The 14,217-nt window shown below is 32.2% G+C and overlaps 1 protein-coding gene across 1 annotated transcript in view; it reads right to left on the bottom strand.

Moving 5' to 3' along the window:
* The window catches only part of LOC142333697 (uncharacterized), a 36,446-nt gene extending 27,409 nt beyond the window's left edge, over positions 1 to 9,037 (bottom strand). Inside the window, exons 1-2 of the mRNA XM_075381125.1 lie at positions 8,914 to 9,037; positions 648 to 1,053 (exon numbers count right to left, since the gene is read on the bottom strand). Of these exons, the coding sequence (XP_075237240.1) occupies positions 648 to 1,043 (396 nt within the window). The 5' untranslated portion in view covers positions 1,044 to 1,053; positions 8,914 to 9,037. The remainder of the gene's footprint in view (positions 1 to 647; positions 1,054 to 8,913) is intronic.
* Positions 9,038 to 14,217: the final 5,180 nt, after the last annotated feature.

The following is a 14,217-nucleotide window of genomic DNA, read 5'->3' as shown; positions in this document are numbered from 1 at the left end:
ATTGGAGGACCTAAAGATCGCAATTCGTCTTCACGTCACCCAGGTTGATGCAGACATGCTGCAAAGAATTGAGGCCGGTTACCGTGAAAGGCTACAACAATGTATTGCCCAAAATGGATATCACTTGCCGGACATAATTTTTCGTTCATGGGTAAGTAACTAATGCTTTGATTTAACAAGTGTTTCGGTACCAATAAAACTTTTTTAAAGTAAATATTCAATTTTTTATGATTATTTTAAAAACATCCGGTTCCCGTGAATGACCCTGTAGTTCAAGACGGAAGAGTAAACAAAAGGAGAACCGTAAAAGAATACAGAGAAAGATTAATCAAAATGATGAATGAGAGGAGTGTGACGGATAATTAAGATCCAGAAATGGCAAATTTAAGTATCTTAAACTTCTTTACTACAAAAAGATACGAAGATTTATAAAATAATGAAATATATTTTAATAATTATTAAAATAATTATTTATTATAAAATGTGAATTATAAGTTGTTAGGAAAAACATACATATCCTAGAAGAATAAATTTATGTTGTGACCAAAGAATAGATACGATCTATCTGGGTTTCAGATAGATACTATGTATATTAATTGTGAATTTTTTATTTTTTTTTAATTTATGTAGAATTTATTTATACTTACTTTTTTGATGTCTTCTAATGGAATATCATCATGGAATAACTTCGATATAGTGTTTTGACAATCATTTTTATGACAATATGACTTCTTATATTTACTCAGTAGAACCTCTTTACAGATTTCTGCAAATTGTGGATTATTTTTATCCTTTTCCCATGACAAACTAGATGTAAGTCTTTTTATTTGTGAAGAAAAATTCACATTTGAAATTAACTTCGTCAGTAGTTGTGTAAGGCTTTCACTATTGCTTTCTGGATTTCTGACGGATTCGACTAATTGATTTAATACTGCCAGTTGTTCATCGCTAATTTTGTTTTGTTCTTCGTCGAAAGGATGAGAAGTTGTTTGTAATGCTAACAATAACATTCCAATTATATAATATTTTAAACTCCAGTACATTTTAATTTTCCTAAAAATTAAACAATAACAAGTGTAATTATTATTAACCAAATATGAAGAAAATATTTAAATAATAATTCATTAAAACGGGTAAAATAATAAGGCAAAATTAAAATCAATCCTTATCACCCAAGCAAAATATACACGTAATTTGGATTTATTTTATTAGTTTATAGATCAATTATATATACTTTTACTTAAAGTTTATTCGAGAAATTAACGTGGTTATTCCTTACGGAAACCTTTACCTGTTCATCAATGTACGTTAATTGTTTCAACCAGTGAATAGTAAGCTACCCCACCATCCAAAGGATGCTATATATTATATATAAAAGAGCTGTAGTCTTGTTCGGATTGATACCGATTATAGTGCGCTTGTATTCAATGTCTAGTATTCAAATCCGAATAAAAGAAACTAAATTTTAATAGGATTTGAACCGTAAAACCTTCCACTGCAAAAATCAGTTACTAGTTGAACTGCGACAACGAATTAACAACTAGACCAGACCGAATGGCTAGAGGTTAATTTTATTTCGCGCAGAAAAGGTTATGATAATTTCTATTTACAGATTATATCGTAAAGTGGCTGACGTTTAATTATATATTTTGTCAGGATGTGCTCTAATTAAAGGTTTTCAATAGTAAACAGAAAGGTATGTTATGCTTAGTTAAGGTTATAGAAAAGAAAATTATGCAATGACAATGGGAAACTACTCTTGTTGATACGACTTAATAACTTTTCTTTGCAACATCTATTTCACCCAGATTATCTAAATTCATGTCTATGAATGAATCAACAATTAAATGCGTTGATAGTCTACGAAAATTTTATTTCGAAACGAAAATTAATTTTATTTTGGATTATATTAATAAAATTTTGTGATGAGAGCGAATACGCCACCCATAACAATATACTGGGTTTTATTTTGAAAGTAGATATATTCTTAATTTTCATTTGCTGAATTATAATTATCGATTATGTCAGTGATTCCCAAACTGTGTGCCGCGGCACCTCGGGGAGTCGCGGCACAGTGGCGCCGCGAAATATTGAAAAAGCTTCATAATTGATTGAACCAAGACATATATAATTATTAATTTTAGGTAAATAAAATTAAAAAAAAAAAAAAAATGAAAATACACTAGTTTTATCTCTTAACTTACGAGAACTCATACGTTTACTTAGGACGCCATGGAAAATTTTAATTGACAAAGGTCACCGCGACTCGGAAAAGTTTAGGAACCACTGGATTAAGTAGTAAAATGACTTAATAAATTGTTAATGTTTCCCTTATCTGTCGTAGTAATTATATTTCTACCTTTCTTATCTTATCATACAGAGTTGCGTATGATACGTTGCACATTTATAAAGTCGATTACAAATAAATGTTTTTTACCTGGTGTTCCATATTGTGCATATGTAACCCCTCATACTTGGAAATACCGGTAGATTTCATTTCACCTAGTTTTTGTATTTGTTTCCGATTCGGAATACTTCAATTATTGTTCAGCTACGGCCGATAACGGATGTTTGTCTAATTCGCAACTCGCTAAAGTTTTGCTTTTTATGCTGAATAAAAATGTATTTTACTGACTCAGTGACAATTTCGAGCTCATTTAAACACTCAGTGGATTCCAGCAAGAAATATCATTTGACGTTTATTTAGAAATTTGAGATAGAAGGCTGCATAAAAGAAGAGAACCGGCCTAAAACAGCTCCCATTCGTTGTCCGGGAAATACAGGCTGATTCAAAGAAACGGGAAATATTGAAAGTTGCGTTGGTAGCCGTGGGCGATTGGTACCACTTGATAAGTGGCGCCAGCCTCTCTAACCTAACCTGCCATTTAGTTGTCATGGATCCTTCGAGTGGTGCACAACGTGCATTTGCTATCAAAGCGTTTTACAAAAACAATGACAGTGTGGAGGGAGCGCGTAGAGAATTTCCCGTCATTTTAATCTGGGATGGCAAGACCGTGTTCCATCAGCACATGCAATTAAAACATGAATATCTAATTTTGAGGAAACTGGTTCGGCAATGAAAAAGAAACCTCCAGGCCGTGAGCAAACCATCCGTACACCACAGAATGTTCAAGCTTTAGAATTACACATCGGTCAATCCGTCGTATCTCACCATCTTTACAATTGCATAGTTCAAGTGTTCGAAGAATGTTAGTGAAGGACTTGCAATACCATCCATACAAGTTGCAGATCGACCGGAAACTGAAACCGAACGATGCAGTTGTGCGAGCACAATTCTGTAATGTAATGCTTCAGAAGATAAATGATAACGAAAAGTTTGTTCACGAACTGTGGATGTCAGACGAAGCGCATTTCCACCTCAGTGGATTTGTTAACAAGCAAAAGTTCATATACCGGGCACAAGAAAATCCTAGGCAGCTACACCAGCGTCCGTCGCACAGCCAGAAAGTGACCGTGTGGTGTGCTATGTCATCTTACGGTGTTATAGGCCCTTATTTTTTGAGGATGACAACGGGTACAGTGACGTCGGCTCGTTACGTAGCCGTGCTTGAAACCTTTGTTGTGAAACAACAAAAGAGATTTCCACCAATTCTTAACACAGCCTGGTTTCAACAAGACGGAGCAACGTCACATACTGCACGAATATCGATGGCAGCTGTACGTCAATTGTTTGGACAACGTGTCATTTCACGAAACGGTGACATTAGATGGCCTCCCAGATCACCTGATCTCTCAGCTTGCGATTACTTTTTGTGGGGGTCACCTTAAAAGTAAAGTGTTCCACAGTAGACCTGCTACAACGGAAGAACTGATGGCAAAGATCCGAGAAGCAATTGCGGAATTTCCAGTTGAGATGTTACGTCAAACCATGAACAATTTAACGAAGATACTTCGTGAGTGTTTACGTAGAAGAGGAGGTCACCTGCAAGATGTCATCTTAAAAAAATAAACTAAAATGTATGTATCCTAAAATGGCAACATTTGTACAGTTACATGAAATAAAATTCATTTTCTAAAAAAAAATTTTTCATTAACGTTATTTAATTTTTTAAATTTCCCGTTTGTTTGAAGCACCCTGTTTTAAAACATTTCCTGTTGCCATGCAACATAGTCCGGATAAATTTAACGGCAAGCATCACGAGACGTGGAAATATCGCGTCGTATAGTACGAAGAATCTTACACAATGATCTCAAGATGTTTCGTTAAAAATAGACTGTCGTGCAGAGTTAAAACAACTTAACAAGCAAGAAAGATTGGAGTTTGTACATCGGCCAGAAGGGAAATACGATATTCAGTTCAACACTTGGTTTTCAGACTAGGTCTATTTCTATACTGGTGGGATTATTAACAAACAAAACGTCCGATCTTCAGTGACAGAAACACCACAAATCCTCCATGAAAGAACAACATCAGCCTAAAGTAGACGTTTGGACGGGTTTACCCAGTTATGGATTGATAGGTTTTTCAACAATACAGTTAATTCTGGATATGTTGAGGAATGATTTATTACCCATCCCGCTTACGTGAGTTGTCTATATATACTCAATTGTTTATGCAGGATGGTGCAGCCTCTTACATAGCTAATGTTGTGATGGATTTTTTGAATTCAGATTTTGATAATTTCTTAATTTAAAATACCGTATTTATTCGAGTACCCCCCGCCAACGAATAAGCCCCGAACCTCGATTTTCCGGACGGAAAATCTAAAAAAAAAAAAATCGAGTATATACCGGTATTTTAAAGTCCAAGAGATATGATAAAAAAAAGTACGTAAATATAAAAATATTCAGAAAATAAAGCATTTAATTCGTTCTGGGCGTTTGATTCTTCCTGTAGGCGTGAGAAAGAAATTTTCATCAGCCATCCATTTACTATACAGTTGTTTTAATGCAGATTTGAACATTTTATTAATGCAGATATCTTGTGATTGCAATAGAGGTGTCAATCCGCCAGGAATTATTTCTTGGTCTGTCATACCCTTTTTTAAAATATCTTTCACTTTATCAGTCGTATGCCCCCGATAACTATCCATTACGAGCATACCGGTATTTTTTTTATTAAGTAAATCTCCTGATCGCTTTTACCATACACACCTGATCCGATCTAAAATTAAGGTTTCGTCCATCCAACTTGATTCCTGTGCTCTGATAACTCCATTAACCTGTAGGGTAGGAAGAGTTTTTCTTTTAAAAAACAATGTACGGAGGTAATTTTGATCCATCAGAAGTAACGCAAAGCATAACACTACACCTTTGTTTTTCATTACCACCAGTGCTATTCGTAACACACTTTTTTTGTTTACGGTTTTGTCAACTGGCATTTCAAGATATACGGGAGTTTGATCAGCGTTTCCTATTTGAGAAGGCAAATAGCCTTTATCTTTTCCTGTCAGGGAACTGCAGAAAATCATGTTAAAAAGCGCGGAAAATTGAGCGGCTGTAGCAAGGTTTGCTGAAAAGATCATGAAGGAGCTGTACGTCTGGGAGGAGTCTCGTAAAGGCAGAAGAAGGGTTAGTCGGACGGTGCGGGGGGTGACAGGCACGCGGCTGAGAGCCTAGGGGGTTTCCCGTACGTGTGGGGATCGCCTGGGTGCGATGAGGTAGTGGGCACTCCACGAACCAAAAAGGGATTAAATGATTGGCAACAAATAAATGAAATGATGATCAACTCCGACTTAGGGAGAACATTGTCCGACAATATAAGAGGAGTAATGAACTAAAGGATCAATTTTTTTTCAATTTATTAAAGACCGGACACGTATGGCTCAGTGAATATGTCTTTATTGTGAGGGTCTATTTTTTAGTAACTTTGCAGTTAACTTTAATATATATAAAATTAAACAGAAATTAAAGTAGAAAATAAAAAAAATAATACGAATGTGAAATATAATTTTCATTTAATATTATATAAATATGTTTCACCAAATCTATTACATATACACTGTAAAGCTTATTAAATTATATTTACGTATTTTTAAAAGTAAATCATAAAATTTTATTTCACTAATAACTTTTGATTTTTTTCATATTTTTTTTTATTGTTATTATTGAATAATTATTTATTATAAATATTTTTATAATCACAGATTAATAATTATTAATAAATCAATATATTTCATTTTAAAAAAGTAAAAAAAAAAATAATTTACAAAAAAGTTCAAAAAATAAGTCTTCCTTTGTAAGATTTTAATATTTCATTAATTAAAATTTCATTTGACTATAACTTAGAACCGATAAAAATAAGTACCACTTATGGCATACCGTTGTAAAGCTCTCAATGAGGGCTTGTTACTACAGTTAAGAGAAAGTCTATAACCCAGATTTTTTTGGAATCGCTCGACTAATCGTTTTTGAGTTATGAGAGATACATACATACGTACAGACGTCTCGCTGAAACTAGTCAAAATAGATTCAGGGATGGTCAAAATGGATATTTCAATTGAAATCTGGAATCCGAAATTTTTCGCAATCACAATACTCTCTTTAATTCGTACAAGGAAGTAAAAATTTGATTCAGCGTAGTTTTTTACGAGAAAATAAAAAGTTAAACTTATGGAATTACGAAATTGCGATATATAAGATGTATTTTTAAAAAATTAAACTGGTAAATTATTATTTCCGATTATTCCCCTTCAGAAGAACACGTGAACTTGAGCCAATCATAGCTTTACTTCCTTCTTCTCTTATTTTGTTCTTCCCAAAGCCTCTTCATCCGTTCACTATGTTTCTTCTTCCTCACCACCGACTATCTTCTTCCTATCGTTTCTCTTTTTCGCTCTTGTTCAATTTTCTAATTTTTTTTATCCGATAATTTCTTTTTGTCCTTCATTTCTTCTTGTGAGTTGTTCAGTCGTTAGAGTCAGTCAGTCGTTAGGGTTGTTCAGTTTTCTTCTTTCATCCGCTGATTTCTGCGGTTTTTGCTGCATACAAGACTTCGGACAAGACAACTGTGTTTTTACTGTTAAACGAAGAACTGATAAATTAAGTATAGATTATTTAATTAATTGGTACCGTCTCCATTTTTCATCCGGTGGTCCCGAGCGCAAATCTCGATCAGGCTGGCATTTCACCCGCTGCAATATTAAAATTTCATATTACCATATACAAGCTTTGATGCTTATACGGTGAATTAAACATTAAAAAAAATTAAGGATTGTATTTTTAAGAAAATGAGATTTTCGGTGGTGGGCTACGGTAATATGAAGGAAAAGGATTTTCCTTCTTATTTAATTAATTTAGTCTTTAGTTAATTAAGGTATTTAAAAATTAAGTTGTGGAAAAATAGATGGAAAAAAACTATAATACCAAATAATTAGAATTCATGAATTTGAGACACTAAGGATATAGGATAAATAAAATTGTTACATATTGGGTTGACTTTAAAAAGAGAAAAATTACCTGTGTAAAAATTTTATTGCTAATCTGTATATTGCAATTTTTCCAATTAGTAAACATAAAGCAACTTCCTCCTACAGTCCAATGAGATGAGAATAATATGAACGAAATGAAACGTTATCTTGGGCAGAGTCAGACTGATCATTCCTAACCCACCGGGTTGGTCTAGTGGTTAACGCGTCTTCCCAAATCAGCTGATTTGGAAGTCGAGAGTTACAGCGTTCAAGTCCTAGTAAAGCCAGATATTTTTACACGGATTTGAATACTAGATCGTGGATACCGGTGTTCTTTTGTGGTTGGGTTTCAATTAACCACACATTTCAGGAATGGTCGTACTGAGAATGTACAAGACTATACACTTCATTTACACTCATACATATCATCCTCATTCATCCTCTGAAGAATTATCTAAACGGTAGCTACCAGAGGCTAAACAGGAAAAAGAAAGAAAGAATGACTGATCATTCCTGAGTAATCTGGTTAATTAAAATTCATACACCAGTGTCCACAAGAATTCAGATCCATACAAAAGCAACTAACTTTTACTAAAATTTGAACTTTAGAACCTTTGACTCCGAAAATCAACCATTATACAACTGATTTGCGGTGAAGAGTTAACTATTAGAACAGCCCGCTGTGTGGGGGGGGGGGGGAGGGACAAATCTTGACTAAAAAATGAGTCAGTTTATTAAGTTACGTTTTTAAAAATAATTGCTTAAAAGCTGGTTTACTAATAACTTTATCTAAAACAGAAATAATGGCGATATCTAAACAGAACAGTAAATGAATAGAAACAAAATTTTGAAAAAAAAAAATTCACAGATAAATTTAAATATTTAGGTGAAATAATAACCTCAAATGGTTCGGATAAAAAGGCATTTGAAAATAGAAAAATTGTCTTTAAGAAATTGAAATTTTTGTTTAATGTTATTTACAAGAAAAATTTAACCGTAAATACAATATTTAGAAATTGTAATACAGTATTGAAATCAGAAATCCTGAATGGGAAGAAACCCTCCAATATAAAAAATCAAAAATCACTTTGAAAAATTTAAAGAAAATTTAAATTTCCTTTAAATCCGGAACCATCGTATATTTCAGAGGATGAAATGAGTGAAAATTTTTGTAGAGTGTGAAAATGCCATTTCCTGACCGGGAATCGAACCCGGGAATTCCGGATGAAATGCCGAGACGCTGTCACTCGCGCCATGGAGACTGCTAAATTTTAGAAATATAAAACTCTATATAACACAAAAAAGAAAATAGAGCGCATGTGTTAGATAGAAGAACGAAGAAGAACATAGAGAAGCATGAAAGAATTCTAGAAGAGAAAGAGGGAAAATCAGAACAGAAGAATTGAAATATTTGCGTGGTCCTTACATGCCTGTTCATGGAAAAAAATAAATTAGAACAATTTAAATTAAATACATTATCATATTAGTTAAAAACAAAAAAAAAAAAAAAAAAAAAAAACAAACAAAAAAATCATATTTTTACCTTTTTTCAACTGCTTAACAAAATCTTTAAACCAGATTTACTGTTAAATGAATATAAGTATCGAAAATAACAGCAAGACGAAAATCTCTTTCAATATAATCTCTATTAAGATGTCAATCGAAAAGAGATCACTGAGTGGATAAATAAATGTCCGAACACGGTATTTATATAATAGAATTGGCAAACAATACTAACATGTTAAACAAATAAAATTTCCCTTCGCAAGAATTTTTTTACCACCACCACCATCTACTGACATTTATGGTACAAAAATGATTAGGGTTGGGAAATTATTTGTTACCTTTATTATATTTTATGTTCTGGTAAATCACTAATTCCCATTATTTCATTTCTGGCAATTGTAGCGACAATAGATATATATTAAAGGGAAAAATATGGTGATCATGTCAAAAACGGGGCATCGGATTTTTCTAAAAAAACTTTACGTATTAGGGTTCAAATAATTCATTTAAACCAAAAAAAATATATATATATTTATATGTATTTATTTTTTGTCACACTGCTTTTGCCCTTGTATTTCAGGGTTAATTGAAACGATTTTCTTCAAATTTGGTTCAATAATATTTTTATATACGTACGTAGCATTTTTTTTTAGATTCGTGCTAAATGATTATAATTTTTCAGAATTACACTAGACCTAAAACAAAAACTAGGTTTTTTTTTGTTGAAAATTATTTTTTTCTTAGAAAAATAATTTTAACAAAAAATAATTATTATTTTTTTTTTTTTTATATTTGAGGGAAATGGTTTTAGCCACTAAATTTTACCCCGGATTCAAAACCAATCTTTTTATTACTATCATAAAAGGTTTTTATGATACTTTTAGTAGTTTTTGAATATTTTTAAATACTTTTTTTTAAGGATCACATCTTTTCAAAAAAAAAATAAAAAATAAAAACAGTTACTAAATTCCACAGAATCATACCCATATAAATAGGGTTTAGCCTGATTAATAGAGAATCGAAAAAAAAAATACAAATTCTTTTGTTTGTTATATTTAAACGTTTATTATGAGAATAAAAGTAAAATTTTTAATGACTGAATTGCATAGATTTACTAGCACCTCTGGAAAGATTCTTCAATGAAAAATCAATGCAAAGTGTTGTACTACTTGTTAGGCATACCCTGGAAAGTCATATAGGACTTTTCCAGGTTTTTTTTCTTTAAATAATGTTTTAAAAATTGAATTTATTTGGAATAGTTAATAATAATTTTTTTTTTCTAAATACATATTTTTTTTTTACTAACCTTTATTTGAATCATGATGTAGAAATTAAAATAAAATATTTGTTATGTTATAAAGAATAAATAAATAAAATAAAATATATGGTACGGACATTTGCTTTCGTCTAATAAAGGAGGGTTGGGGTGATTTAAATTATTTTCTTGATAATTTAATTTAAAAAATGTCTACAAAACGTGTTATTTGAATCTCATTCTAAATATTTTAGATTAAATTATTCGAAAATACAAGAATATTGTTTTTTTTTTGTTTTTTTGTCTTCAGTCATTTGACTGGTTTGATGCAGGTCTCCAAGATTCCCTATCTAGTGCTAGTCGTTTCATTTCAGTATACCCTCTACATCCTACATCCCCAACAATTTGTTTTACATATTCCAAACGTGGCCTGCCTACACAATTTTTTCCTTCTACCTGTCCTTCCAATATTAAAGCGACTATTCCAGGATACCTTAGTATGTGGCCTATAAGTCTGTCTCTTCTTTTAACTATATTTTTCCAAATGCTTCTTTCTTCATCTATTTGCCGCAATACCTCTTTATTTGTCACTTTATCCACCCATCTGATTTTTAACATTCTCCTATAGCACCACATTTCAAAAGCTTCTAATTTTTTCTTCTCAGATACTCCGATTGTCAAAGTTTCACTTCCATATAAAGCGATACTCCGAACATATACTTCCAAAAATCTTTTAATTAATTTTTGATGTAAAAATTAATTTAATGTATATCTTACTGAAGGCTCGTTTCGCTTGTGCTATTCGCCATTCTATATTGCTCCTGCTTCGTCCATCTTTAGTAATTTTACTTCCCAAATAACAAAATTCTTCTACCTCCATAATCTTTTCTCCTCCTATTTTCACATTCAGTGGTCCATCTTTGTTATTTCTACTACATTTCATTACTTTTGTTTTGTTCTTGTTTATTTTCATGCGATAGTTCTTGCGTAGGACTTCATCTATGCCGTTCATTCTTCTAAATCCTTTTTACTCTCGGCTAGAATTACTATATCATCAGCAAATCGTAGCATCTTTATCTTTTCACCTTGTACTGTTACTCCGAATCTAAATTGTTCTTTAACATCATTAACTGCTAGTTCCATTTAAAGATTAAAAGATAACGGAGATAGGGAACATCCTTGTCGGACTCCCTTTCTTATTACGGCTTCTTTCTTATGTTCTTCAATTATTAATATTGCTGTTTGGTTCCTGTACATGTTAGCAATTGTAAATATTTAAATAACAAACAAAATAATAATAAAAAATAAACATTAAATAACTAATAACAGAAAATTAACATTTATTTTAAGTAAAACGTTTGGGTTATTAACGTGTCGTTGATAGTTATATTTTCAATTGACATGTTTATTCAATTTTTGTAACACCACACTAATTTATTTACTATTAAAAAAATCATATGACTTCTTTTTTCTTAAATGTTTATAAACAATTAATAACAATATTAATAATAAATTTAAATTAAATTATTATTAAACCTTACTACCGTTATCCATTCTTCAATATCGATTGATTTTAAAACACGAATATTTTCGACAGAAATAAATCGATATTGAAAATACTATCGACTATTCATTTTAACCCCTTAAAGTCATTTATTTGAACCCCATAAAATCAAAATTTCGCAAAATTCTTTCTCAGTGCATGCCTACTTAAAGATACGAAGGTACCCTGAAAATTTCAAGTCTATCTATAATAGTTTTGGATGTACGTTGATTATGAGTAAATCAGTCGGGACATTCTCTTTTATTTATAGAGATATAACTTTTTTAAACTCGAAATTGCATTTATATAAAATAATTCTTAATATAAAATAGCTTTTTTCAAATGGAAAAGTAAAACGTACAAGTTTTTCCAACCAAATTACCCTGACAATTTTTTGTGTGATACCTAGTTAAATCTGCTGTACATTTTTAAAATTTATTTATTTATAATAAACATAAAAATTCTTTAGTTTATTTTTAAGTTTCTCTTTACCATTTTATTTTGAATCAAATTGCCAACAAGTTTTGTTTAAACCTTTTATATGTTTTTTTACTCAACACTGTTATTTTACTGCAACGATAAAATTGCATGTTTTTCAACCCGAAGTTTTTGTATTTTACCCCCAGATTTCTCAAAAATTACATGAAATACAATTCTAGGATGTTTTTTAATTTAAAGATGAGATTACATATAAAATCGCTAAATCAATTGCTTAATTTGGATCCTAAAAATTATAGTCTGCCAAAATTTTATCTTAGGCGAGCGGAATATATCGACATTCAACACTCACTAAGAAAACGTTTCTGAACTTAAGTTTAAATAAAATTTCTTTTGGTTTATTACCAATTGAATACGTTACGCTAGTTTTTACATTCTTCATGAATCATTCTATATATATAGAACATTTTATAAAACTGGACATTGCTTTTCTACTCGTACAAATATCTTATAAAGAACAAACAATTATCTAAAGCATTATAAATTTAAAAAAAACACATAATTCTAATTTTTTTTAAAGCTCATCTAACTAATAAACAGAATTCCACTTATTAATTTGTTTTTATTAATATTATTATAACTTTGAATAAAACGGATAGATGGTCTTTTAATGATGTAAATTAATTAGTTGGATTATTAAATTACTCGTGACTTTACAAAAATCGAACTTGCAAGAGTAGATCATGTAAAATCTTATTTACTGACTGTTATAATTATAATTTTTGTACTTACAAAAAGAAAATTTTTGTATAAAAATTTATGATATTCAGGGATCCATACATTAAATTCTGGGATCCACGAGTTATTTTTTTTGGCTGCATCAGCGATGGTTTTTCTAGGCTGTTTGTGGTATACGGGGACGTCTATGTTGTTTCTTGTTGTATACATCCACCTAAGGTATAAAGGATGCCTTGTTATTATTAATAACATTCTACTTATGTCCTTTATCCTTGGATGGTATCGGTTGGTGAGCTAATCAGTGATTTTACGTTTTTATCTGGCCACGGCGTATTCCAGTTGAATCTGCATGCCAGAAGGAGAGCAGATGAACACTTCTAGTTATACCAGAATTGATACACTTCTTGGGAATTGATACACCGGAGCACGTCTTGTTTGACTGCTGGAAGACAGCGAACGCCAGGGTTGTGAATTGATCACTGGACCCCTTACGATCGAGAACATCATTAACTGCATGTAATAAGGGATAGAGAACTTCCTGGCGGTTTCATTACACGAGTGCTTCAGCCGAAGAATTAGAAGGATGGCGCGGGGAGGGGATGATGGACAGCCCCCTGCTAAGCTGTCGTTCGTCTGTGCATGCAGAGATCGAACGGTAGTGATGAGGCACTAAGACTCTCTCATTCCTTCGTGTAAAAGACTGAGACCCGGTGTGGGCGCCCTTTAGGAGCGGGTCACATTAGAGATATTGGAGTCAAAACCTTGTCTCGGCTTCTGGGGTGGGGTCCACAAATGGCGTAGTCGGGCTTGGATACCTTTCTCTAAGAATTAGAGGAAGGCACTGAAATGACCCAACCGGCGGGCTCGTTAGAGTAGACAATCCCCTGGCTGTGCTGTGCTTCACTATGGGTCCAGCCCACGGGGTAGGGGAAATAAAGTAAAAAGAAGAAAACAAATCAGTGAATTTTATAAGTCATAGTTTGAAATTGATTTCATCTTAAATTTCGTAAAATCGAGCTCACACTTCCCCATAATGTCAGTTATGCTGGATGGCGGTTGGTGTCCAATTACTGTAGATAAAGCATCCAATTAATTAGTTCATAAATCACTGAAACTCAATTTGGTTCTTTATCCCTTATATCCTATGGACATGCAAAATTTAAAAATTTGTGTACCCAAAACGAAGTTTATGCTTCTAAAGGGCGCAGACAAATTATCATGCAGTCGAAACCCCCACATTAAATATAAAGGCTGTGTAATCAGCGGAGTAAGGGTTCATAAGTACCTAGGTGTTTTGTTTGATGATAAGTTGCTTTTTAGTAACCATATTAAGCAAGTTGCGGCGGACGCTGTCTCTGTGATGCACA

This window comes from Lycorma delicatula, chromosome 13, assembly GCF_047948215.1.
Source record: "Lycorma delicatula isolate Av1 chromosome 13, ASM4794821v1, whole genome shotgun sequence".
In the NCBI taxonomy this organism is placed as follows: Eukaryota; Metazoa; Arthropoda; class Insecta; order Hemiptera; family Fulgoridae; genus Lycorma; species Lycorma delicatula.
This window is presented reverse-complemented; position numbering and strand designations above follow the sequence as displayed.